General features: G+C 41.9%; 4 protein-coding genes across 5 annotated transcripts; 2 read left to right on the top strand and 2 right to left on the bottom strand.

The window, feature by feature from the left end:
* LOC126370238 (uncharacterized) lies at window positions 1-2,459 on the top strand. The gene is made up of 2 exons (XM_050015048.1): window positions 1-410; window positions 1,145-2,459. Exons 1-2 carry the CDS (start codon window positions 224-226, stop codon window positions 2,416-2,418), a joined length of 1,461 nt encoding a protein of 486 aa, XP_049871005.1. The 5' UTR covers window positions 1-223; the 3' UTR covers window positions 2,419-2,459.
* Window positions 2,460-3,017: 558 nt separating this feature from the next.
* LOC126370253 (thioredoxin domain-containing protein 5 homolog) lies at window positions 3,018-14,451 on the bottom strand. The gene is made up of 7 exons (XM_050015070.1): window positions 14,114-14,451; window positions 13,890-14,026; window positions 13,546-13,802; window positions 12,258-12,413; window positions 11,612-11,802; window positions 10,756-10,882; window positions 3,018-3,211 (listed from the first exon to the last, which is right to left on the bottom strand). Exons 1-7 carry the CDS (start codon window positions 14,272-14,274, stop codon window positions 3,050-3,052), a joined length of 1,191 nt encoding a protein of 396 aa, XP_049871027.1. The 5' UTR covers window positions 14,275-14,451; the 3' UTR covers window positions 3,018-3,049.
* LOC126370212 (uncharacterized) lies at window positions 3,904-9,147 on the bottom strand. Of its 2 annotated transcripts, none has more exons than XM_050014997.1 (2): window positions 9,008-9,147; window positions 3,904-8,575 (listed from the first exon to the last, which is right to left on the bottom strand). In XM_050014997.1, the coding sequence occupies exon 2, from the start codon at window positions 6,491-6,493 to the stop codon at window positions 4,040-4,042; it is 2,454 nt and encodes an 817-aa protein (XP_049870954.1). In that variant the 5' UTR covers window positions 6,494-8,575; window positions 9,008-9,147; the 3' UTR covers window positions 3,904-4,039. Both variants share the same exon structure in this region, with proteins under 2 accessions (XP_049870954.1, XP_049870955.1).
* Window positions 14,452-14,906: 455 nt separating the features above from the next.
* LOC126370202 (serine/threonine-protein kinase Warts) lies at window positions 14,907-24,659 on the top strand. The gene is made up of 6 exons (XM_050014980.1): window positions 14,907-15,194; window positions 15,552-16,038; window positions 17,501-19,625; window positions 20,975-21,138; window positions 21,699-21,821; window positions 22,548-24,659. Exons 2-6 carry the CDS (start codon window positions 15,784-15,786, stop codon window positions 22,968-22,970), a joined length of 3,090 nt encoding a protein of 1,029 aa, XP_049870937.1. The 5' UTR covers window positions 14,907-15,194; window positions 15,552-15,783; the 3' UTR covers window positions 22,971-24,659.
* The last annotated feature ends 464 nt before the right edge of the window (window positions 24,660-25,123 follow it).

Below are 25,123 nucleotides of genomic sequence, written 5' to 3'. Positions count from 1 at the left end.
AGGTATAAGCCGCGCCATTAAAGAAACGAATCGAAAATGGCGTCACTCATCGTTCTCTCTCACTCGCACGCTATTGCTGTCTTTACTCACACACGGGCGTACCGTATACAAAAAAAAAATGAATCAGTCTGGTTTTGCTCTTCCGCTGCTACGACGCTCACGACGCTGTTTGTTTCCAAATTCCTAACCCAACTTTTAAGTGCCGTGTTGATACGTGGTCATTATGACGACTTCTGGAAAACGAGGCAAGGTTCTTCGAAGTGATGCACGTGATATTGTTTATAACGTCATCAAATACTTCCAAGAAGAAAAAAATTTGGAACGGTATCATCCGTTTCAATACGCAAACGCTCGCGCCGCCATGGCCACGGGTTTATCTGTTAGCACTATTGTGAAAATAAAAAAAGAAGGTATGTAATATATTTTTCGTATTTAACAAGGGTATGTCATTAGTAACCCGCGGCATGATTTTGTACACAAGTATAGACATTAAATAGTTTTTGTGAAGAAATCTATAATTTACGAGAAATAATAAAATAACCTCAATATTACACGATTGATGTTATTTTTTTTTTAAATTCGTCCAGTTAGTGTGGAGCAGGCTAAGATCATACCTAATTCATAAAATAAGACCATGTTGCCTAGATTGAAACGAAAGAAGTCCCGCGGCATATTGTGGAACTAAATTTGACTTTTCTTATTTCTTTGCAATAGAGTTCTTTTTCGTGTCTCAAGATGGCCGCCTTTGACGTGCAACGACCTCATCCACGGGACTTCTTTTGTGGCGCGGAGTTCTAGTTTATCGCTAGTTCTTTGTTTTTCTTTTTAAGTTATTTTCGCCTAGCTTTTAGCATGCAAAAGCTCATAGCCCATATAGGCTATCTTCTGTAAAAAACAACTAATGGGAAATATTTTCATTCCATTTTTGAACTAAATCTTTCTTTTGGAAACGAAAATTAAGTTTTAATCTTATAATAAGATTTATATGTATAATACAAATTATTTCTTTTATAAAAATAAGGAATAAAATATGCTTATAAATAGGTACTTCTTAGATATTCTCGATATGTTACGGCTAATATCCGATGATAACTGCAATGTTCAATGTTTTTATTAATGCTGAGAATTATTTTTGTTTTTTAAGGTCAACTTGCTGAGGAGAAGAAGACAAGAATTCGGACACCCAGCAAAGGGAGACGTGGTCTACATAATACTAGAGTCCCCATTGACAATTTTGATATCTGTGCCATCGGAAATATTGTTAATTCTATTTACGATGTGCGTAAAGAAGTACCCACGTTAAATAAAATATTGGCATCCGCAAAAAAAGACTTAAATTTTAAAGGATCTAAAACAACTTTGAGGCGGATTTTAAAAAATAAACTTGGCTATCGGTTCAAAAAATGCCGTCAAAACAGATCGATTCTTATAGAAAAAGACAATATTAAAGCTTGGCGAGCCCGCTATTTGCGACGCATTAGAGAAAATGATGCATTAGGACCCGATAAAAAACCTGTGATATATATGGATGAAACATGGATTCACGCCCACTATACAGTAAGCAAATGCTGGCAAAGTTCGAGGGATAAGGGTGTTCGAAAAAATGACAGCCCTGGCCAAAGGTGGGTAATAGTTCACGCAGGAAGTGAAAATGGTTTCGTGAGTGGTGCTGGCCTGGTTTTTAAAGCGAAATGTAAAACAGGTGACTACCACGACGAAATGGATGGCCAAAATTTTCTAAAATATTTGAATGAAAAATTAATTCCAAATCTGCCTCCATCATGTATTCTAGTACTAGACAATGCTTCGTATCATTCGATGCAATTGGACAAAGCACCAACAACGGCTACTCGAAAAGATGATGTAAAAAAATTTATGAAGGAACATAATATAACCTACAGAGAGGAATGGACAAAAGCAGAGCTCCTAACAGAGTTAAAGAAACAAATGCCAGAGAAAAAGTATGTAGTGGATGAATTATTAAAATCACACGGACACGAAGTCCTAAGATTGCCCCCATATAACTGTGATTTGAACCCGATTGAGCATATCTGGAATTTGTTAAAACAAAGGGTTGCTGACAAAAATGTGGAACAGCATGAAAACAAAATTGAACAACTAACAAAAGATGCCATCTCATCAATAACAGCTGAAGACTGGAAAAAACAAATCAACCATATTAAAAGAGTAGAAGAAACGTACTGGACACGTGACGTTACGAATGAAACGGAAATAGATGATTTCATTATACGAGTGGGTATGGATAGCAGCGACGATTCATCAAGTGAAACTGATACTTCGGCGGAAGAAAGGGACAGTGAGATGTCTGGGATTGAAGAGATTGATTACGATGACCCCGGTGAAGGGACATCAACGTCTACTAAAACCGGTGAAAGGCCATCAACGTCTCAAAATTAATTTGTCTATTTTGATAAATAAATAATAATGTTTCGCTCAAAGCATTGTTTTATATTTACACCTATGTATTCTACATACTTATGTATCTCTTAACAAGCTTGAAACTAATGGGTTTTCGATCCCGGAATATTAATCTTGCTTAAAAAATATTTTTAATAAAATTGAAAAATATCTATTTTTTCGAAATTTCCCGGGAACTAAACCCTAGTATTGCTGACCCTACCATCTGTCTTTGCAAGTACTAGACGCCATTTTCGATTCGTTTCTTTATTGGCGCGGCTTATAAGTACAATGAGACGACCAAAGAGAATGACATAGACAATCGCGACAGCTGTAGTGATGTGCGTAACTAATAGTGACGTATACAACAGCGTACAAATTCAAAAATATCTTTATTCAGTAGGTACACTTTGAATCGTCATTTTTACATAACGAACGTCTCATCCGCCTAAAACTACTGCAGCTATTCAACAACCTGTACAGCCGGCGAAAAGAAGCTGCAAAAGACACCTCGGCACAGGGCCCTAGACGTTCTTTAAAAAAAAAATTACATAACGATAGGAAATTCATATTCAGAACGACAAAGAAAAGACCTCATATAATGTAAATTGGTTTATTGTTCTACCTAGTTTTATAGCTCGTCTTTGGGGGCCTCTGTGGCGGGCACAGGTTCGTCTTTGCCTTCAAGGTGTTCATTCACTAAGGATATCAAGCTGTCCAGCGGGCGCCCGCCGTGGTCTACATTCACAATCTTCTTATGTTTATACAGGATTAGCGTCGGAAGACCGTTTATCTGAAAAGAATTTATGTATTTATTATGGTTCATCAACAGCAGTATATACATACACATAAGTTCCCATATGCTGACAATAGCGTAGTAGAATAAGGTACCACGCATAGAACGGCGACTCTCCGCCGCCACCAGCGTCTGAGCTAGGTTTACCTCACTGGCGTCAGACGTCACACACACAGATGCGCGTGTACGATAACGTCAATGTGTAGCGTGTGTGTAAAACGAGGTTGTTAGTATAAAGTGTCCGGGGTGTGCCAATAGTGTGGACGCACACAACACTGACTATAATAATAATAGCCAGAGCTAAAATTATCTCATTTGGCTACGTTATCAAGTAGCCTATATTATTAAAAAAATATATAATAGAACCGTTTTTCCCCCGAAGGGTATAAAACGGATATTTAGGTTTCAGCCGAAGCTTGAACCACCGTTGAGATAACGCCTGAATAATTCGTAGCTAACTTCAGCTTTTTACCATCTTCCCACTCACTCTAGCGATGCTACTGTTTCTTTCTTCGTGTATGTGGGTCAGCGCGGCTGCTCTGTTCCTCAGTACCTTAAGCCGGCAAGGCATTAAGTGGTGGTTCAAGCTTCGGCTGAAACCTAAATATCCGTTTTATACCCTTCGGGGGAAAAACGGTTCTATTTAGGTGTTCGAGCCTCCGCTTGAACCACCGTTGAGACGTGTTTACTTTCTGCCGGCGCTGACCAAAGCGTACTGTGATTTGATAAAAGGGATTGAATAATACTAATTTTTAATCATGTGCAAACAAAAGTATATTAAGTACTGTTTTTCATAATTTATAATTACTTAATCAATATAAATGGTTATACAGCTATAAATGAATCAACTAGCGCATTGCTCACAACGCGTGGTTGTTTTGGCACTTCCTTAAAGTAATAATTTATGAATGTATTTCTGCTTCGCCAGTTGCCTCTCTTTAAAACCTCTTCGATATTGAAAAGGTTACTTGACCACATGTCCGATGATACTGCAGCCCTGAAACTACCCGCAGATGCACTTATACCTGCCTCTTTAAATAGGGTTCTAATCCAGCCTGCAATTATGGATCGTGAAGCGCTCTTTACTGCTCCCCTTGTTGTAATAAAGAGGCTTTCTATATTTTTTGAAACGCGACGGGTATTTGTCACCGATATTAGTCGCTTCACCCAGAAGACTATGTTAAGCCGTTGTATCTGATCTTCGGAGGACTTGAGCAGCCATCCCGACTGTCTGTGAGAGGGGGTGTCGGTTTTAGAGCCAAACTTTGGCCAAAATATAATTTCTTCACCATTATCTTCAAAAGAGTTCTCCCCAATACTTAAAAGCGTTAGGTCGTGCACTCGCCTCCCTGATGCCAGCAACAGAAGAACGCATGTATGCCGTGACACTCCGAATATGCTGTATTCATCAAATGAATAGTCTTTTAAAAAATTTAATAGGTCATCTATTCTCCAGGACAAAGATTTTGGTTTGGGTGGGTTCTCAGAAAAGATCCCTTTGAGGACCTGTCTTACCAGCAGATGTGAGCTGAGTGTTTCAGATTGACTAGGATTTGAAAACGTCGATACCACCGACTTATGTAATGCCACTGTCCTAGGCGCGTACTTCTCCTGGTTGAAAAGAAAGCATAAATACTTCGCTAGTGATTGAGGACTCGGATTACTGACTGTAACATTGTTAAGTAAAGCCCAATTGCGCCATTTAGCCCAAACAGCTCTATAGGTTTTTAAAGAAGAAGATCTCCAAGCTGATTTAAGTAAATGGACCTCTCGTTCTGACCAACCATTCACGTGATCTATCCAGCCTGAACCTTCCATACCACCAAATTCAGTTGGTCTATCCCCGGGGGAGGTCGGTTGGTCTGCAGATCGACTAGGTAGGATTGAAGGTTTGGGATTCTGAACGGGGGTCCTAGCGCTCTCTTCCGTAGCTCCGGTTCCCAAAACGCCCTGTTCCATATTGGGGTTACCAGGAGGTACTGACCTTTGCATAACTTCAGGTGCCGAAGAACTTGAGGAATTAACGCAGGTGGTGGAAAAATCCAACCCAACTTGTACTGCCACGTCCTGCTGAATGCGTCGGTAAACTGGCTGCCCGTGTCTGCAGCGTCTTCGCTGACATAGGCTGGTACCACCGCAGACTTCTCCGATGCAAATAAGTCTATCTCGGGCCGACCTAGAATCTGGAAGATCATTTCTACTGCTGCTTCGCGGAGATGCCACTCCGGTAGACCCTTTGCCCTCGATAGACCGTCGGCTATCCCATTGTACTGACCTGGTATGTAACGGGCTGTTAAGTGACATTGTAAGCTCTGACAAAGGTTTAGAATTTTCTCCGTTGTTCGAAGAAGAGTTAGGGATCTCGTACCCCCTTGTTTCATTATGTAGGCCACGCTCGTACGGTTGTCCGTCTGTAAAGTCACTGATCGTCCTTTTAGATCCGATTCCAGCCGTTTTAGAACTTCGTATACCGTCCAAAGTTCTTTTTGGTTGCTGTGCCACTTTCGTTGACTCGGAGACCAATAGCCCCAAAACTTTCGGCCATTTGCTGTTGCTCCCCAACCCTTGTCTGCCGCATCCGTTGTTATGAACATTGTCGGAGAAGGATAGAAGATCGGTGTTTCCTGGTGAACGTTCTCCAACCACCATTCTAACTCTAGCCGGGCAGCTTCTGGGATCAGGAACTTCATATGCGGTTTGCTCTTGGGTAGGCGGTTGGACACTCTGTGCAGGATTCTGCAGTGTAAACGTCCCAGAGGCACTACAAACGACGCAAAGTTTAGCTTGCCTAGTATTACTTTCGCATCGTGCCAACTCCAGTGACCTGTTTTGATTAGCCCGCTTAAGTTTTTCGATAATTGTTCTATTTTTGGGGCACCTAGTGCCTTCCGGTTCTTGTCCGTGTTCCAAGTGATTCCCAAATATTCCAACTCCTTGGTTGGTGTTGCCGAAGATTTTCCGAAGTTTACTTGCCATCCCATTTTCTCTAAGTATTTTAAGGCACACTCTGCTTGGTTCTCTAGAGTTTGATAGTCTTTGTGCATGAGCAGAAAGTCGTCTAAGTAAACCACAATCCTTAGACCTTTTTGTCTGAGTTCGTGGGCAATCCAGTTCGTGATCTTTGCAAATGCCGCTGGTGCGCTGGCTAGTCCAAACGGAAGACAAGTCATTCGGTACATTTTCCCTTCGTATGCCAACGATAGGAAACGTCGATGGCTCCGTATGATCGGAACGTGAAAATAAGCTTTTGAGATGTCTATTTTCATCATGAAGTCGCATGGTTCTAAGTGTGAGGGTATCTTTTGATGGTTCAGCAGACGGAACTTTGGCACGTTTACGTAATGGTTTAACCTCTTTAGATTGAATATGGGTCTGTTTGTCCCGTCTGCCTTTTTTCTTAGAAAAAAGGTGGACAAGAAGCCCCGATTTTCGTCCGTGGGTTCTATTGCGGATGACTTGAGCATTTTCTTTATCTCGGATGTCATTTCTGGGCAAGACCTTGTCTGAAATTTTAACAGATCTCTTCTTGAAAGACTCTTTGTCGGAGGTTTTATACGAAACGGAATCCTGTATCCTTTTATAATATTTAATATACTTGAGGGCGCCTGAAACCAGCTGTTTGCGTATTTTGCAAGGCGACCCGCTTCGAAACCGTCACTTTCGGTCCTCTTCCCCCTTTTTCTTGAATTGTTGGTTTTGTGTTCTTCCAGTGGACTGTCCGCTCTTTCCCTTACTCGCGGTGTTCCACTTCTGGCCGTAGTTGTTGTTCGGCCTCTTTCCCTTCGCGTTGGGGTTGGAGCTCGGCTTTGGGTTCTCCCTTTTACCGGACCAATCATGACCAGATTTGTTAGTAGGTGACGAAAATTTCTTTCTGGCGGGAAAAAATTTGTATATACCGCCTTGTTCCTTTATCACTTCCGTAAGTGTCTTGTCCATAAACAAGTGCGTCTCAGAAGGTGGAATGTCGTGCAGGATTTGCTTCAGCACCTTATTGGTAGGCCGGTATGACTCTCGCCGTTGTTGGATTACCTCTGCACGACGTCCGCAGACGTATTGCAAGAGGTTATCGGATACTTTACGGAAGTTTGAGTCAGCAGCTAAAAAGTATTTTCCGACCTGATGTCTCGTCTCCCTTGGCAACTTGTCCAGTAACTCTTGGAAACATTTCCTCTGCTGTAGAAGCCCATTCGTCACAGCGCCCAATGTGAGGTCAAACTTTTCCAGGATGTTGACTGATTTGTAGCTCGGCGTTGCGCTTGCCAAAATGTTGTTCGTCTTCAAACAGGAAAACGCTGGGCTGGCCTGGAACATTTTTTGGGTGTCCGCGTACCTGATGTTACGCCAACTTTCTTGACAAAAACGCTGACACTCTATACCTTGTTTCAGGAGGTCTGGGTCAGCCCTCGCGATCTTCGGCTCCTTCTCGATGGTAAAGGGCGCAAAGGTATAGGCCTCCCTTGTATCATCATCTATGTCCTCTCCACTTTGGAGGGCTGCAAGCTGTCTCTGAGCTTCCACAATCTGATCGCGAAGAACGGATTCCCGACTGTTGGAGGTTATACTTCGTTTAGTTATCGATTCAGCGGAGTACAAGCCTGTTTCCATTTCTTCGTCCGAATTAGTACTGTCTGGAACCGATTCAAAAGACTCGTTTAAGTCAGGCCCTTTATCTGTCTTCGGGCAGTCCTGTGTCTGTGAAAGTAACTTTTTAATGTTTTCGTTCTGCTCCGTAGACACGTTCAGTAACCTATCGAACATTTCCATTTGCTTATTTAAAACTGCTGCAAGTAATTGGTTACTATCCTCTTGCGCTTTTACCCGTTTTGGCGCGGCCCGATCGTCTAAAGAGCTTGTACTATGCCTCTTCTGACTCACAGATGAAACACTGTCATCAAATGATCCATCAGGTTCTACTCCCCGAAGCTGGCATGAAGCCTTATGCCTGTTTACTAACGCAGGTTTTAATTCTTTTACTGTGTCCATGAAGGCTTGATAGTCCGGTTCGTGGATCTTCTCCATGATATTATGGGGGGCGTATAGAAGAGCTCGCCCTAAAGGCCATCTCAAAACTCTCGACTTGATAGCCCTGAAGCGCCTTTCCGACACGGACTGCGCTGAAAGATCAAACGCTCTTGCTAACACAGTGATGGGTATGGCGAACCTCACTTTAGCGTCGATATTCTGAGAAATTTCATCTCCAAAAACGTCTTTGAACGAGTAATCAAAAACCTTCCATGATCGCCAACCCTTAGGGAAAAGCTCCTCCACCGCGTAGACTATGGCTTGGAAAGGACTCTTGTCCTCCTCATCTTCGCATGGTACCGCGGCAAGTTGACCCATAGTCGTTTGCTCCGCCATGATCTGAAAGCCCACGTATATGGTAAGTCGATACGACTTGATAGTGCGTCGTAGTCGACATGAAATCGATAATACGAAATAGACTTGTTGATGCGATGTCGAGTCCTTTATGCGACGTGTCGAGTTATTAATACGACGTCAGCTTAGTGACACGACGACAAGTTATTAATACGACGTCGGCTTAGTGATACGACGACGAATCATTAATGCGACGTCGGCTTAGTGATACGACGACGAGTCATTAATACGACGTCGGCTTAGTGATACGACGATCACTAAGCCGACCATAGGTCGAACCATAAACGTGCCGTACGGCAGTTGTAAAGGAGTGAGGACTCCTTGAGTCGTCGCTGAGCCCTGAGGCGTCGAGCGGAAATCGTTCGATAATATAATTACTAAATGGACAGTAGGTAAATTGTGGGTATTTCAACTCACCACAGATTTGTAGTAAACGCAAGTTGACTCTACGAATTCTCAAAGCGTACTGAGGAACAGAGCAGCCGCGCTGACCCACATACACGAAGAAAGAAACAGTAGCATCGCTAGAGTGAGTGGGAAGATGGTAAAAAGCTGAAGTTAGCTACGAATTATTCAGGCGTTATCTCAACGGTGGTTCAAGCGGAGGCTCGAACACCTAAATAATAATAAAGGCAATACTGGAGAGTATTAGGACGTATAGACTCAACCAGGGAGCATATGGATCATACTCCGCCTTGCTCCACTGCTCTTTGGGTTACTATCATCATAACGTGCCGCTGCGCTAGTTTAAGGATGTTGGGTCCTTCGATCAGCATCAATAGATGGCGTAAGTGTAGTGGTAATGTGGGTAATTGCTTGAGGAGCTCAGTGGCGCAGCGGTAAACGCGCTCGGTCTTCGATTGTTGAAGTTAAGCAACTTTCGCAAAGGCCGGTCATAGGATGGGTGACCACAAAACAAAGTTTTCATCTCGAGCTCCTCCGTGCTTCGGAAGGCACGTTAAGTCGTTGGTCCCGGCTGCATTAGCAGTCGTTAATAACCATCAATCCGCACTGGGCCCGCGTGATGGTTTAAGGCCCGATCTCCCTATCCATAGGGAAGGCCCGTGCCCCAGCAGTGGGGACGTTAATGGGCTGATGATGATGATGGCATGGCTACACTTACCAATTTATTATTTTTTATTTTTTTTGCTATTCTGTTTTTAGTTCTTATCCTTTTTTTTAATGTATTATTTCTCTTTTGTTTTGTTATGTAACATGTGTAACATACTACGTGCTATAATGCACTTAATTAATTAGTATAGCACTTTACATAGTTCAGAGGGGGGGGGGAGCCTGGTGAACTGTAATACGGGTTTCGAGCCCAGTACAGACTCCAGCTCTATCAAAGGTATTCTTTCAAAACATTTTGTACCCATTAGTTATTAGTTACTTACGCCATCTATTGTCGCGAAGCTAGGGTCCCAAGACCCTTAATTCCAAAAAGTTCGTTTTGACGTTTTGTAAAAAGTATCTAATTTGGCTAAGTTGTCAAGTAGCCAGGATACATACTGGGCACATTCATTTCATCAAGCAGAGAGCGTATGGAGCATACTCCGCCAAACTGCTCAACTGCTCTTTGGGTTACTACTACCCAACCTAGTTTTTACCGACTTCAAAAAAGAAGGAGGTTCTCAATTCCACCGTATATTTTTTTTTAATAGTATCCAACCAACCGTATAATTTGGCTCATGGGTTGTGGTCTTTATTTTTTTTATTTTTGGCTCGCGTTTGACCACAATCTCACCTGATGGTAAGTGGCGATGTGGTCTAAGGTGGATCACGATTACCTAGCAAACGCTTCGCTCTAGCCTTGAAGACTCCCAGATTATAACGAGTTGGGAAAACAGATGACGGCAGGCAGTTCCAAATTCGCTGTTCGCATCAAAAACGAAGAGGCGAAAAGTTTAGTGCGGATTGGTGGTATATCCATTTTTAAATACAAAAGCATGCCTAATTTTATCTTTTTTTAAGTTCTTTTGTCAATTTGTGTAAGGTAAAATTACGAAAATTGTTATGGAAGAACGGAGTCACCTAATACAAGCATAAATCTATGCTTAAAAGGTGGCTCCAAACCCAGTATAAACTGTGTACCAAAAGATACTGCAATAAACTTTTTTATTTTTGTTTTTATCCACAACATAAGGATATATTATATTTATATTTACCTTTTCCATTTCACAGATTGGTTTAGATCTCACACAGTCCACATCCGCAATCAGGACTCTGCTTTCGTTTTGGAATTTTTCACCGAGTTTTATCCAGAGCGGACTTAACTGCATGCAGTGAGCGCACCTGTAAAATAAAATACAAATTAACCTGTCTTCCGTGTCTTTTACGGTCAACCAGGTGATGAAACCTCCAAATTCCTAGCCAAACAAAGGACAGCCTCACAAAGTGATTTCGACAGTGTCCCCATCAGGAATCGAACCCGGACCTCCAGACCATGAGCCCAACCATTAGACCACGGAGGCTGGAAATTAATAAAATTAGCGTATTTTGTACCTACTTTATTTTAGCGCCAGTAATTCAAATCGCTTTTTCACGATACCAGCTGATTGCCGTTACTAATGGAAGTATAAGTATATATTAAACGGTTCATGAATTTGATTCATTGTTACTATTAGTTTAGATACGCCCCTAAGTTTCAAACACAGTTCTTAATTACGCTCGATACGAATGGTGCATAATATCACGCCTATTTCCAGGGTAGGCACAGACCATGGAATACCACTTAATACAATCCTGACACATCATTTTCGCTTCTTCTTGACCTGGCCCTTCTAAGAACATTCTGGCGGTATGCACGCCGTTCCGATTCTACCACTTACAACAATACCGTTTAGTTATCGTTCTGTTCTGTATTCTTTATTCAATGATATATCAATTCCTTTCACCCTAGGGTTGCCTGGAAGAAATTGCTGCTTAGCAATAAGCCCGCCGATTGTGCTTGTAATTATCCTTTACGTCGTGTTTACGTGCAATAGAGTGTTTCAAATCGAATATAGCAGTGAGATCCCTTACCAGGGTGCGAAGTAGTTGACGAAGACAAGTTCCTTCTCGAGGAAGGTCTCGAAGGTCTCCTCCGAGATCCTGGCCACGGGCAGTACTTTTTTCTTCTTCATAAACTTCTCTGGGTCGTGGTTCTCTGACAGAAGCATCTTCTCTACATACGCTTTCAGCTCTTCTAACGTCTCCACATCTGTTACTCCCATCTGTGGGAAAAAAAAACATTTATTATTTATTAATTTATAAAGGTACATACAACATTACAGTGTAAAGCAATACACTGCAATAACAATATTTAAACCAAGAATAAAAAAAGATAAATAAACATCATCATAACAACTAACATACACCCACAGTTAACTTAAAATAAAATTAGCTGTATAATAGACAATTTTTTGGAAAAAAACATCCCACAGACTCTACGAAGGGCACTTAGTGCCAAGAACCCTGTAAATAATTGGATATTCTTCATAAATTACATAACATGAACCATTCGGTCATGTACTTTGGCTGAGGGGAATACATGCGCTTGGCTACTAAAAATCTCTCAGGCCTCTCCCACTGTTCCCAGTTTGTTCATCTCTTTCTAATTTCCTTTTTGCCCATGAAATTAATGACTAGTTCTACAACAATAAAAAAGGAAATTATTCTCCACACTTACAATTCTCCCATTGACAATCCAAAGCAAGAAAGGATACTGCTTGATGTCAAAGTTCTTGCAGGTCATCTCATTGTCCATACAGTTGACTTTACCTGTCTGTATGTATTCATTATGTGCATACTGTACAGCGAGCTCGCCCCACACTGGCGCCAGTTTCTGAAAATTATTTATACTTAACTTACTAATATTATAACATTTACATATACATACAAGTATACTTTATTGCACCGAAATAAAAGGAAATATTTACATGGCAAATCGTGGCCTTATCGCTTAAAGCGATTAAGGTACAAACTCACGCTCACGCCCGTCATAATAAATATTATATTTCTTTCTTATTCTTTTTGATACCTGATGATGAGGAGTAGGTAGAAAATGTAGAAATATAAGCATCAACCCTCGCGGCACAGCAACCGCGTCACACGCGGTGCGAAATATATCGAGGGCTTCGACCAATAGCCGAAAGACTTCTATCTACCGCAGACAGCATTCGCTGCATCTATTGGTCGGAGCTCTCGATATCGCCGCGGTTGCTGTGCAGACCCCGCTGAAGACAACTTCAGGCACTTTTGATATGAACTCGTAAGATGAATGCGAAAGTATGCTGTTTAACCGTTGGATCAATTTGGATGACATTTGCCAAATATTACAGATTGAAACCTATAGATGGACTTAAGGGGCTAAACAAGATAACGAACAGTTAGCAGCTATCTATATTCAACAAATTCATGTATGAATGTGGACTTGATATGACAGACTAAACATGATTCTGAATACTTGTTTTTTGCACACCCCTATAGAGCCTTTTATGTGTACGTAGAAACAAATTGCATCGTGTTATATAGGAGTAAATTTTTATGAACATTATAAAACCGTAGTATGCAAAAAAGAATATTGAATATTTTATTGGCTAAGTTATTGCAGATTGTGGATAAGGACTTATTAATGAGTTTTAGCATGCTAACCAAATATAATAGATATTTTATAATTCAATATTTTCATAGATATTATTTATGTATTATTAATACACAGTTTAAGCATGTAAATCATAATAGTAAAGATTTTTATACATACATACTTAAACTCATATTTTCTTCCAAGCAAAGCAGAGACTATGGAATTTCATTTGTTTTCTAAACATTAAGACTAAGATTTTATAAATGACTATTAATTTAAGGAAAAATATATTATATCCCTTGTTATATGGGTTTTTGTCATTTAGCTTAGATAAGATTCCTCTATTTCTTCTTTACATTAAGTCTAGAGATTTTACATGACTTTTTAATACCTGTGAAGCTTTGCACCATGGAGCATAAAACATGATAAAGTGTTGCCCTTTAGACACAAACTTCTCAATGTTCTGGTCTGTTAGGTACGCCATACCACTGTATATCTTCACTTCACTTGCATCCTTGTCTGTATCTATACCAGTTTTCATAGTAAACACTTCACTAAGAAACAGAGTGAGGGAAGGCAGATCCCTTGTGCCCTTATACTCCACTGGGAGAAACGAATTTTTATGGAAGTATAATAGTGTTGGATACCCTGAAACATAAAGCCAAAATTATTTTATATAAAATCATAATTATGATGATGGTAAAAAAATAAACAGGTAAGCTTTAGAAAAATTACCTGTGATGTCATTTTCATGACAAAGTTTGGAGTGAACCGTGCAGTCCACTTGAGCAATGGCAAATTTTGAGTTTTTGGTGTTCACTAGTTCTGCTAGCTCCATCCAAATCGGGTGGAAGTCAGTACAATGACGACACCTTAACATAACAACACCAATGTACGGTTAGTCCAAAAAAGCCGGAAACCACTTACAAAACTATACATGTACCTAATACACAACTTACCAAGGTGCATAAAACATTATAAAATTGCCATCCATCTCTTCAATTTGTTGCTTAAAATTATCTGAGCCATAATCATAAACAAAACTTTCTTCAGGAGTAACAAAACAAGGTAAAAATAGTAGTAAAACTGGAACAAATATTGAAAAATATTTGGGCCTCATTTTGGCTTGACTAGCAATATTAGACTAAAACACTACTCTTATAACGTAGGCCTGTTCCTAAACAATGTTTTTACTGCAAATAACATTCACATAATAGGATTATTTGGGAAAATAAATAGAGAAATATAAAAATCAATTTCTTCCTTCAATGTGTTCTAATTACATAAACAACAAAATTTTTGTAATAATTGAGTTCAAGAAAAGTGATACAAAATATGACAAAATCTATCTGTAGGTTTCTTTCACACAGTTCTAGTGTAACTAAAAAAAACGAAAGAGTGAATGTTTGAATGAACATTTATTTTCGATTGACAGTTATACAGACTATATTTTGATATCATTCGTTCAATACGCTCCTCGGTGTTCAACGATGCACGAATATTTGTGCTTCGGAAATGTTCGGATACACGGCATGCTTCTTGGTTTTTCTGATTAATTATTTTTAAAATATAAAAAAAATATTTTACATTTTCATATAAATAAAAACAAATGAAGCCTTTTTCTCAATTTATAACTTCATTTCAAATTTTAGTGTCATAAAATACATTTTTTTTATATATTTGAATAATGACAAAATACGGTGCACTGTTGAGCACTTCTTTTGCCTTGCTTTTATGAACACACAAAAGAATGTGGTAATTCTTCAAAATGGTCGCTTTGTATGGTTTGCCAACTTGCATGTCTGTGTTTCACAGTTCTTTGTTTTCATAATTCGTTTGATACTGTAATATTGAGACAAAATTAAATTGAGATTCTCTATTATTTAGTGTGTATGTGAAAGTTTACATTATAAATATATGTTGAGTTGTGGAAGAAAGATGTCATCGGTAATGTGAGAGCTCTCGACTATCGTTTTTATTTTACGGGATTATGACGTTTATGATTCCTGTTTGGATTAGCAGAAACTGAATAAACACCAGGTAACTTGAATTTCTTATAAAGTATTCCATGACTAATCGTTGTTCGACCCAAACACCAAACAAAGCTGCCTCTAATTTTGGCATTCCACAGCTATGTCATGATTGATTCGTGTTGAGCATTCCCTTCTGCTCGATCTGTACTCGTTGCTCTAGCGCTAAATAATCAAACTAAAACACAAATTAAAGTAGTTTTCTACAGATTTGTGTGTAGTATTGGATATGATAATGTATGCTAGTCGTAAACTGAGTTTACAGCTGCGGTTTTCGTTAGTAACAATAACAATCCACTCTACTTACGTGAAAACCTATAAGAATTTGAGCGAGGTCAGTGTATACTGTACTTTTTCTTGCTTTCAGGTTTATGTGAAGCGTAGGATATTAGAACAAGTGCCAAAGCATGCTAATAAGATATAAACTGTGAGCATAGGATCAGAGTAACCTCTACGAAACGGGAGAGTCGTAATTGTGTGATCTATAGAGTGATAAGCGAATGTCAATGAGAAGAGCCAGAGCACATGCATGTGGATGGTGGGGCTGGTGCGTGTGATGGGAGGGGTGGGGTGAGAGGCTCGGCTGCGGCGCGGGCGCGATGAACCCGCCGGCGCCCGGCAAGACGGCCACGCGCTCCTCCGGGTACCACCAGAAGGCGCTCGCCGAGATCCGCAACTCCCTCCTCCCGTTCGCTAACATCGGGAACTCTGACCCTCCCGGCTCCTCAGCAGCCAGCACTGTCAGCTCGGGAGTGAGCTCTGGATTCAGTTCATCATCAGGAAATGGACTAGACAAGGATTTGAATGTGCTACCACAGTCATTAAATCAACTCATCGCTTTAGGATATGATGAGGTAAGCGAGTATTTTTATTTTAATTCAATAGCTTATAATTGATAGTAATTGCATATAAAATGTATTGAAGGATTGTCGTAGTTATATTAGGTAAATAAAGAATATTTCATTTAAAAATAAGAATCCTTTCAAAGTTATTTTTAGTAACATCACAGTTTGAAGGATGAATAAAAATCTTTCTTTAGAGATCAGATTAAATCTGGGTTGTTTTTATTACCTTAATTCTAAGCAATTTGTGTTGTCGACTATTACCAGTTATTTAATAATGCATACAGACAGCAAGCTAGTAATCCAATTTTATTTCAAGAACAGCAAAACTGTAGAGTCAAGGGTGCACAAGCCAAAGTCAAAGTATTTATTGCACACCAAATGGTGAATTGTTGATAACATTGGACCTGGAGGGTACACTAATCAGAAGAAAACTTGCAAGTGTGGCTACATTTAGTACTGGGGTTCTAAGAAGCATATGATTAACCATATTTAAACTTAAATATAGCTGGTGAAGAATGCTTGTACTATTCTCCTCTCTTCAGCCTATTCCGGCAGACATAAACTTTTTTTTTAAATATCTGAAATCAGTATCAAGACTAATCAGATTTGATGCGTGATTATTGAACACAAACTTCACCTAATTTTAGTTTGACAGTTAAACTAGTGCTGTTCTTAAGAAACAGAGTTAGTTTTAGTCCTGTCTAATTAAGTTCAGTGTCACCTGAATCTATATTGTGGGATGGCAATACAATACAAAAACTCTTAACTGCAGTTAGGTAGGCAATAAAGTTATTGAGTATGGATATGACCACATATTACCAGCTCTTTGCCCATAACCATTATTATTAGCTTTTATTGCTTTTCATGTCTTCTCAATATGTCACATAATTAATTGCTTTCTTTTTTTTATTTAATTTATTGCAGCTCTGGTTACTGGACCATTTGCCAAAAAGAATGTTTTGCTTACATGGAAGTGTGTTAGTTTATCTTTGCATTCATGTTAAAAGTATCTTTATCAACATTAGTTTTTGTAAAAGCAAAATTCTGCAGGGTCTGTGTATGAAGTGTAATGGTTACATATACTTTAGTAAAGGGTGTATGTGTAATGTATGTTTAGGTGGTTTGATTGCCATCCTTTACACAAACTATTTTTGTTTGATAAAGTAAACACAGGGAATACACATGCCTTTAAGATCTCTTTAAAAACCAAATGTTAGCTTTAAATGTTGTTTATTTCAAGTTCAAACTCAACTGGCCTATTTAAATGTTGTATTCTGGAATAAATAAGTAAAGTCACCAGTATGCAGCTGTATGATTTCAGAAAAAGCCTAGAGCCCATGTTCAGGGTTATTCTATATTTTTGGGTTCCATAACAAACAGATATGGAATAATGCATATCCCCAGAAAATCTAATATTGACATTCTAATAGTATTTATTTGGTTATGCATAATTATAATATTTTCTTTACAGGACCTTTCAGTTAGAGCATTGAAGTACTCTGGGGGCCGCCTCGATGCCGCCCTCGACTACCTGTCGAAGCAGCAGGAGCCGCTCAATGGCGTCCTCAAGGGCGGCAGCCTGGGCGCGCTGGGCACCAAGCTGCACCGCAAGCCCAGCCTGGAGCGCGAGCTGGGGCTGCACCGCGGCAGCCCCGCGCTGGACTCGGGCGCCGGCTCGTCGCGGTCCGACTCGCCGCGCGCGGCCGACGCGGCGCCGCACGACAAGCTGTGCCGCCAGTACTCGCCCTCCGCCTTCTCCGAGCCGCCGCCGCCGCCGCCGCCGCGCTGCCCCTCCACGCCGCCCGTGCCGCCCTCCGTGCAGCAGCTCATGAAGCGCATGTCCCCGGCGCCGCCGCTGCCGCCGCTGCCCCCGGCCCGCGGCACCAGCCCCGTGGCCGCGGCCGCGCCCAACCCGCCCGCGCGCCAGCCCATGATCGTGCAGAACGGCCCGCAGGTGCAGCAGCAGCTCACGCAGCAGATCCAGGCGCTCAGCATCTACCAGGCGGGCGCCGCCGCCGCCGAGCTGCCGCCGCCCTACCCCCTGGCGGGCGTGCCGCCGCCACCCTCCTACTCGGTGTCCATGCAGAACCGGCAGAGCCCCACGCAGTCGCAGGACTACCGCAAGAGCCCGTCATCAGGCATCTATTCGGGCGGCACGTCGGCGGGCTCGCCTAGTCCCATCACGGTGACGCAGTCCACGGGCTCGTCGGCGGGCATGACGCGGCCCACGCCCATCCAGGCGTGGACGGCGCGTCAGGCGGTGCAGCCGCCCATCATCATGCAGTCGGTCAAGTCCACGCAGGTGCAGAAGCCGGTGCTGCAGACGGCGATCGCGCCCGTGGCGCCGCCCCCCGCCGGCGCAGGCCCACAGCCGCCGCCGCCCTCATACGCCAGCTCCATCCAGCAGAAGGCGGCGCAGACCCCGCCCAGCTACCCGCTGGCCCCCAAGCCGGCGTCGCCGGGCTCCACGCCACCTGCCGTGCCGCCCAGCGCGCCCTCGGTGCCCACCACGGAGCCGCCCAGCTACGCCATCACCATGCAGGCGCTGGCCGTGCAGCGCGGCATGCACCCGGTCCCGCCGCCGCCCTACGGCAACCAGGCCGACAACACCACCACCGTCAACTCTCATCACTCGCCCCTACATAAAAAATTCTCGAACAATTGCGACGTCAAAGGCGAAACGTCGCAGGGCCTCGAGATCAAGTGTCCCAACCAGAACTGTACAAATAATCTGTTGAAAGACAACGTCGCGTCCACCTCTGACAAGACGAACGGTTCGACGGAGCGCATGGGCCGGCCGAAACCCTTGGAGAAGATTAGACATCAGTCGCCGATCCCCGAGCGGAAGAACATCAGTAAGGAGAAAGAGGACGAGAGAAGGGATTGTAAAGTGAGGAACTACTCTCCGCAAGCGTTCAAGTTCTTCATGGAGCAGCACGTCGAGAATATTCTGAAGTCGTACAAGCAGCGGACGTTCCGTCGCATGCAGCTCGAGAAGGAGATGACGAAAATAGGCCTGAGCGCGGAGGCGCAGTGCCAGATGAGGAAGATGTTGTCTCAGAAGGAGTCCAACTACATCCGGCTGAAGCGAGCGAAGATGGACAAGTCGATGTTCACCAAGATAAAGCCGATCGGAGTGGGGGCGTTCGGGGAGGTGACGCTGGTGAGGAAGATCGATACTAGTCATCTATATGCCATGAAGACTCTTCGGAAGGCGGACGTGCTCAAGCGGAACCAGGTGGCGCACGTGAAAGCCGAGCGCGACATCTTAGCAGAAGCCGACAACGAGTGGGTAGTGAAACTGTACTACAGTTTTCAGGACAAGGATAACTTGTATTTCGTGATGGACTATATTCCGGGCGGGGACCTCATGTCGTTGTTGATCAAGCTGGGTATATTCGAGGAGAAGCTGGCGCGGTTCTATATCGCGGAGCTGACGTGTGCGGTGGAGAGCGTGCACAAGATGGGCTTCATCCACCGGGACATCAAGCCAGATAACATCCTCATAGACCGGGACGGTCACATCAAGCTCACAGACTTCGGACTCTGCACCGGGTTCCGCTGGACGCACAACTCCAAATATTATCAGAGGAACGGTGAGTTTTGTTTTGTTTTAATCTGTTACACTAGCCGCAAGCTGTGACGGTCGTTTCCCATAATAAAAGACAGCAATTTGGTAGTTTCCTAGGTCAAAGATGAATTATGAAATTCTGATTTTACTAAATAAAGATAGATCTGAAGGTGACAAAAAACGTTTTCTATTTTCGACATTTTGTCACGTTTTTCTATGACGTCTCAAGTTGCTTTTTCATGCAAATTCCATAGTAATCTCCTGTTTTGACGTTTAGTAAAAAGTAACTGATTTGACTAGTTGGAAACTACCCTATTCGCTCTGTCTATAAATTAATTGATTGAGGAATGTGGAGGAAGCGAGAGAAGTATGTCAGGATCATAGCAAACTGGATTCCATAGCCTCTGCTTACCCCGCTGGGAAATAGGCGTTAGTTAAATTAATACGAAACTTGTTGAACACAATAAAGTACAGATATTTGCTCCCGTAACGTAGTTATTAATTAACACGAAACTTGATGAGCGGGACAAACGTCAAATCGGCCATCACAACGTGCCGCTAGGTTAGGTTTTAGTTTAGGTACAGCCATGTAATTTAAAGATAAAGTGATTGCAGTTCTTCTAGCTTATTTTACACTGCCGCTACAGCCCGGCAACCGCGGCGCGAATTATGTCGAGGGCTTTGACCAATAACCGTACGACGTCTATCCACGATTCGCGTAGATGGGATTAGCGGAACCCCTATTGGTGGAACCACCTCGATATAATTCGCGGCGCGGTTGGTGTTCAGAGCCTGCTCTTCAGAAAAGAAGTTGTAGCCACGCTTGGTGAAATAGAACGATGTGGAGATGAGTTATCACCTCACCGCCCATTTAGACAGTCCTCCGGCTGGAGAGGAAACAAATTCCCTCAGTTGGCTCTTACGACGATAACTATAGTCGACGCCATGAAAGAAGTCCGCGGCCGCGCTTCTTCATAGAATTATTATGTATTGTAATTTACTTCCATTGAAAACCGCGATACATCATGGTGCATCTGTAGTGGCATTTTTAATTTTCAAATGAGTTGGCAATGGAACACAATCATACAGCCTAATCTGCTGTTCATTTTTGTTACTTATTTACACAGATAAAAATATTTTTACACTAAACTAAACCTAATTGGAGAGTGCCTTCTACCTTTGTCATATAGTTCTATTATATCGGCGGGACTTTTGTGGCACATACTCTAGTTCTGACAGCATTCTATGCTTAGTTACTCTTTCTCCAACAGAGATACGTACACATTCGTTATCACTAGATGTCGCTAGTTGAGTATTAAAACACGCTAAAAACTTTGGCTGTTATTTTTCAAAGCGCATATTTGTAAATTTCAGACCACGGGCGGCAGGACTCGATGGATCCAGTAGACGGCGAATGGGGCGCAATGGGCGAGTGTCGTTGCCACCAGCTCAAGCCTTTAGAAAGGCGACGCAAGAGGGAACATCAGCGGTGCCTCGCGCACTCTTTAGTGGGCACTCCGAACTACATCGCGCCCGAGGTAAGAGAGAGACAGCGACAGAGAGAAAAAATATTCAAACAAAGTACTTACCTCACCACCAAAATAATGTTATAAACGCGAAAGTTTGTGAGGGTGTTTCATTTTAGTTTTACAGCTCTTAAATTAGTGCTGTCAGTAGATAGAGCTAGTGTTTGTCGTGTCAAATTAAGTTAAAATTAAATTGGTGGTTGCCCGAATCGACACCATTGCGCACTAATTTTTGTACGCGCAAATGTCAATTAGCAATATTGCTTTTGAATTGCTCGAGATGAATTGCTTCGATGTTGCATTTTTAACCCCTCAGTACGTGAGTAAAGGTGTGAACCTTTCACGTACAGTCATGAGCAATATAATGTACCCACTTTAGGACTCTGTCGCACTAACATATTTGACATTTAGTGAGACTTACAGTTCAATTTGCCAAAAAAGTTAATGTGACATGGTACCAAAGTGTATACATATTAATGCTCGTGACCGTACATATCCTTCTTCACACAATGTGGTGAGAAATTGTATGCATTCATTTGAAATGGTAAATACATTAGCATTATGTTATGTAGGTGTTGCAACGGAAGGGGTACACGCAGCTGTGCGACTGGTGGTCGGTGGGGGTGATCCTGTATGAGATGCTGGTGGGCTCCCCGCCCTTCCTCGCCGCCACGCCCGCGGAGACGCAGCTTAAGGTTCGTGGAGATTTTTCTAGAATAGTGCTAACTATAATTACCCACATACCCGAGAAATGCGCTTCCGAGGTATAATACTGCGATACGAGAGGAACCGCAGTTTCGGACATTTGGTTCATGCACTCGGCTGAGCGGCTACTACGAAGCTACCATCCGTGGGAAACCAGCCTAGCCGAGTCCGGCAAGGATATGCTTACTGGGGAGCCCCGAGAGTCGGGAGGCTCTAAACAATGTGACTTTACTAGTCGCGTTTTATTCGTAAGGTGCGACGTCGAAGCCCATTTGGATCTCCGAGATCGGTGCGTACCGTTTAACGAGTGCATCACGGCTCGGAAGGTTCGAATTTACCTCAGTTCGATGTCGGGGATCATAATAGCCTGTAGACGACTTCCGTTCGGTATCTGTAGTTCTTGTTTAAATAAATATAAAGACTCGAGAATTTGGCCTCGAGATTCTTGTGCTTCGATAGCGAACATAGGTTGGGAAGTGAGAAACCCTATATGTAGATATTACCTACCCTGTATTGGGCTGTTCGGGTTAGGTAAGCGGACCCTGTGCGAACGGGATAATACTAAGGAGATGAGTGCTAACGATAATTCAAAGTGTTGTCCAGCTTACTTCTAGCACCAATTTTCTTTTTCTTGGAGAGATGACTTAAAAACTAATGTGTTAACAAAATTCCTATCGTATTTTTAGTTCTTCAATTGTATTGTTTGTTATTTCCAGGTAATAAATTGGGAGAGCACGCTACACATCCCGGACGCGGCGAATCTGACACGGGACGCCAAGGACTTGATACTCCAACTGTGCTCAGGACAGGACACGCGCCTCGGCAAGGACGCCACCGAGGTCAAGAACCACCCCTTCCTCAAGACCATCGACTTCGACAAAGGACTTCGGAGGCAGGTCGCCCCCTACATACCCCGGATAGAATACCCCACAGACACATCAAATTTCGACCCTATAGATCCCGACAAACTCCGGAATTCAGGCAGTTCGGATTCAAATAAATCGGATAGTGAACTTTTGGATAATGGCAAGACTTTCCACGGGTTCTTCGAGTTTACGTTCAGGAGGTTCTTCGATGACGGATACACGAACAAAATTAATCTAGATGACAACGACAACCAGGGTCCTGTGTATGTGTAGCGATGGTATTATATTTACGAGTTTATTTATAAACGTCTCAATTTGGTAGGATTTTGTCGCGGTAAGTTGTCATTTGTCGTAAAGGCGTCAGACGTCGAATCCCATCGAGATATCGCGTTCGCGACGAACGCACCTTCTACTCGAATTAGCGTCCGGTTAATTGCGAGTAGAAACACGGTGATATAGAGACACTGAGACTATCTTGTAGGATTTTTTTACAAAGTGTGTGCCTTTGACTCTCTCTATTAAAACATTAGTTTTCGTAAACGTAACGAATGTAACGTATTTAAATTTAATTAAAAACCGTATTGTTAATAATCCCGGTGATAATGTTGTAATATTGTATCGTTATGTATTTGTAAGAGTAATCTTATTTGTGTAATATATATGTAATGGATGGATGCGGCAGTGTGGCGTGTGCAACTATGGTGCTATCGTAGCCCCCGGCGCGGAGGCGTTCCATCACTGTATACTATTTTTGTAATGTAACTAGAGAAATTATTTATGAGATAAGAACAAGATAACTTGGTAGGCTGGCGACCGTCCGCGGGCTAGCGCGGTGTGCTATATACACTCAATATTATATTGGTATTTTTATTCTAAATTATTAAGGACTTAAGATAAGTATTGACGCAGTTTACTACTTAAGTGGAATTCTAGTTTGTGAAATGGTATCTTTTAAACGTATTTATAACGTCATTACGCATTACACGTTTGGAAGCCACGACGTTAGCCTGCGCCTGGGCGCTCAACTCTAGCGAATGATATAATATTGTCACTATATTTTCTTATGTATTTATCGAGGTAGGTCGCTTGTGTGTTTGTTTATAGTAAACCGTAACTTATGAAGTCATCAGCAGTCATATTCGGAATTGGTAAGTCAAATGTACAGTAACGTGCTTCCACCGTCTCTGGACGCGAGCTCAGCGAGTGCCTTCATTATATCAACGATTTTTGTAACTCATTTATTCAGAAGTTCTATTGAATTTCAACCGTAGGTAAAGTAGAATCAGGCATCGGTAACCCGACATTATAGTGCAATACCTATTTATTAACACAAATAAACTCAGTTACATATTTTTATTGCGATGTTGACTGAAGGTTTAGTTCTAAATTTGTTAGTGTCACATTGTATTATATTCTAGATTTCATTTTCAGTCATATATGATTTTCAATTTAGATTTTTTCACTAACAATATCCAAGTTTTTAATGTGTAGTCGCGGTAAATAACATTCACTTGGCCACTATAAGGTGAGCCCTGAAATCATGTACAATCAATCAGTAAGAGTATGAGAACTTTGTGGATGTTTAAAGTCGGGGCTCTGTTTAAAGTGGCCAGGTACTGCATAAAACGTAAACAAAACTGTTTGGCAGCATTATAGTACGGTTAAATGCACGAACGTCACTTAAATTGTAAGAGTGAGTGGTACTTCATTAGTCCATCGGTTAGAAATTGTGCCAATATGTAGTGTCTCGTTCGTTGTTGAATGTTATAAGTACTGTCGTTAAGTTGTTTAAGTGACGGACCGTGTATTAGGAGAGCCTGCTGGTTGTCTCGAGATACACTTGTACAGTTCGATGTAATGAGTCAGTTCAACCTTAAATTATGTGTTATTGAATGTAAATTGTTTTATTCTGAAATGAAACGTGCTTATAAGAAGTAAATGAAAATAAAATATGGGAATTTATGTTGTATGTTTTCCAATCCAAAACAATTCAAACAAATGATTCAATTCTGACACAGGGCAGCAATAACTGTCAGTACTATTCAGAGGCGGAAGACAGGAGTCCTAGTACGGCTTTGAAATAAGCTAATACTCTGGGCGCCATCACACTGGCGTCGGACAGTACTGGGGGGCGGAAGGCCAGAGGGAAACCACTGCCCTATATTTCTCTATAAAAACGTAGCATGGAGAATGCTACAACAACAAGAGTGTTTTTCCAATCATTATCACTGTTGTACCTACACCCATTGACATACAATAATGTTCACAAAGAGAAAATTTAAAATCGTAAAAAAAAAATAACAAATATAATGTTTTAGAGGAAAGTCTCATTGCCCATTGATGTATAAGTTTTAAGGAGTGTTTAGGAAGAATAATTCCTATTTTTTTTCTCCTTGACTCTCTTCAATCTAATGACTAATTAAAAG

Source organism: Pectinophora gossypiella, chromosome 10 (genome assembly GCF_024362695.1).
Source record: "Pectinophora gossypiella chromosome 10, ilPecGoss1.1, whole genome shotgun sequence".
Taxonomy (NCBI): Eukaryota; Metazoa; Arthropoda; class Insecta; order Lepidoptera; family Gelechiidae; genus Pectinophora; species Pectinophora gossypiella.
Note: the sequence above shows the minus strand (reverse complement) of the source record. Positions and strands in the feature narration are given on the sequence as shown.

What these genes read in the sequence shown, in the direction of transcription:
- LOC126370253 (XM_050015070.1), bottom strand. Translation starts at nt 14,274, where the DNA reads ATGAGGCCCAAATATTTTTCAATATTTGTTCCAGTTTTACTACTATTT. An exon ending in ATAATGTTTTATGCACCTTG is followed by an intron (nt 14,027 to 14,113) that starts GTAAGTTGTGTA and finishes TGTTATGTTAAG; the next exon opens with GTGTCGTCATTGTACTGACT. An exon ending in GGATTGTCAATGGGAGAATT is followed by an intron (nt 11,803 to 12,257) that starts GTAAGTGTGGAG and finishes TTTTTCCCACAG; the next exon opens with ATGGGAGTAACAGATGTGGA.
- LOC126370212 (XM_050014997.1), bottom strand. Translation starts at nt 6,493, where the DNA reads ATGCGACTTCATGATGAAAATAGACATCTCAAAAGCTTATTTTCACGT.
- LOC126370238 (XM_050015048.1), top strand. Translation starts at nt 224, where the DNA reads ATGACGACTTCTGGAAAACGAGGCAAGGTTCTTCGAAGTGATGCACGT. An exon ending in TGTGAAAATAAAAAAAGAAG is followed by an intron (nt 411 to 1,144) that starts GTATGTAATATA and finishes TTGTTTTTTAAG; the next exon opens with GTCAACTTGCTGAGGAGAAG.
- LOC126370202 (XM_050014980.1), top strand. Translation starts at nt 15,784, where the DNA reads ATGAACCCGCCGGCGCCCGGCAAGACGGCCACGCGCTCCTCCGGGTAC. An exon ending in CAAATATTATCAGAGGAACG is followed by an intron (nt 19,626 to 20,974) that starts GTGAGTTTTGTT and finishes TGTAAATTTCAG; the next exon opens with ACCACGGGCGGCAGGACTCG. An exon ending in CCGCGGAGACGCAGCTTAAG is followed by an intron (nt 21,822 to 22,547) that starts GTTCGTGGAGAT and finishes TGTTATTTCCAG; the next exon opens with GTAATAAATTGGGAGAGCAC.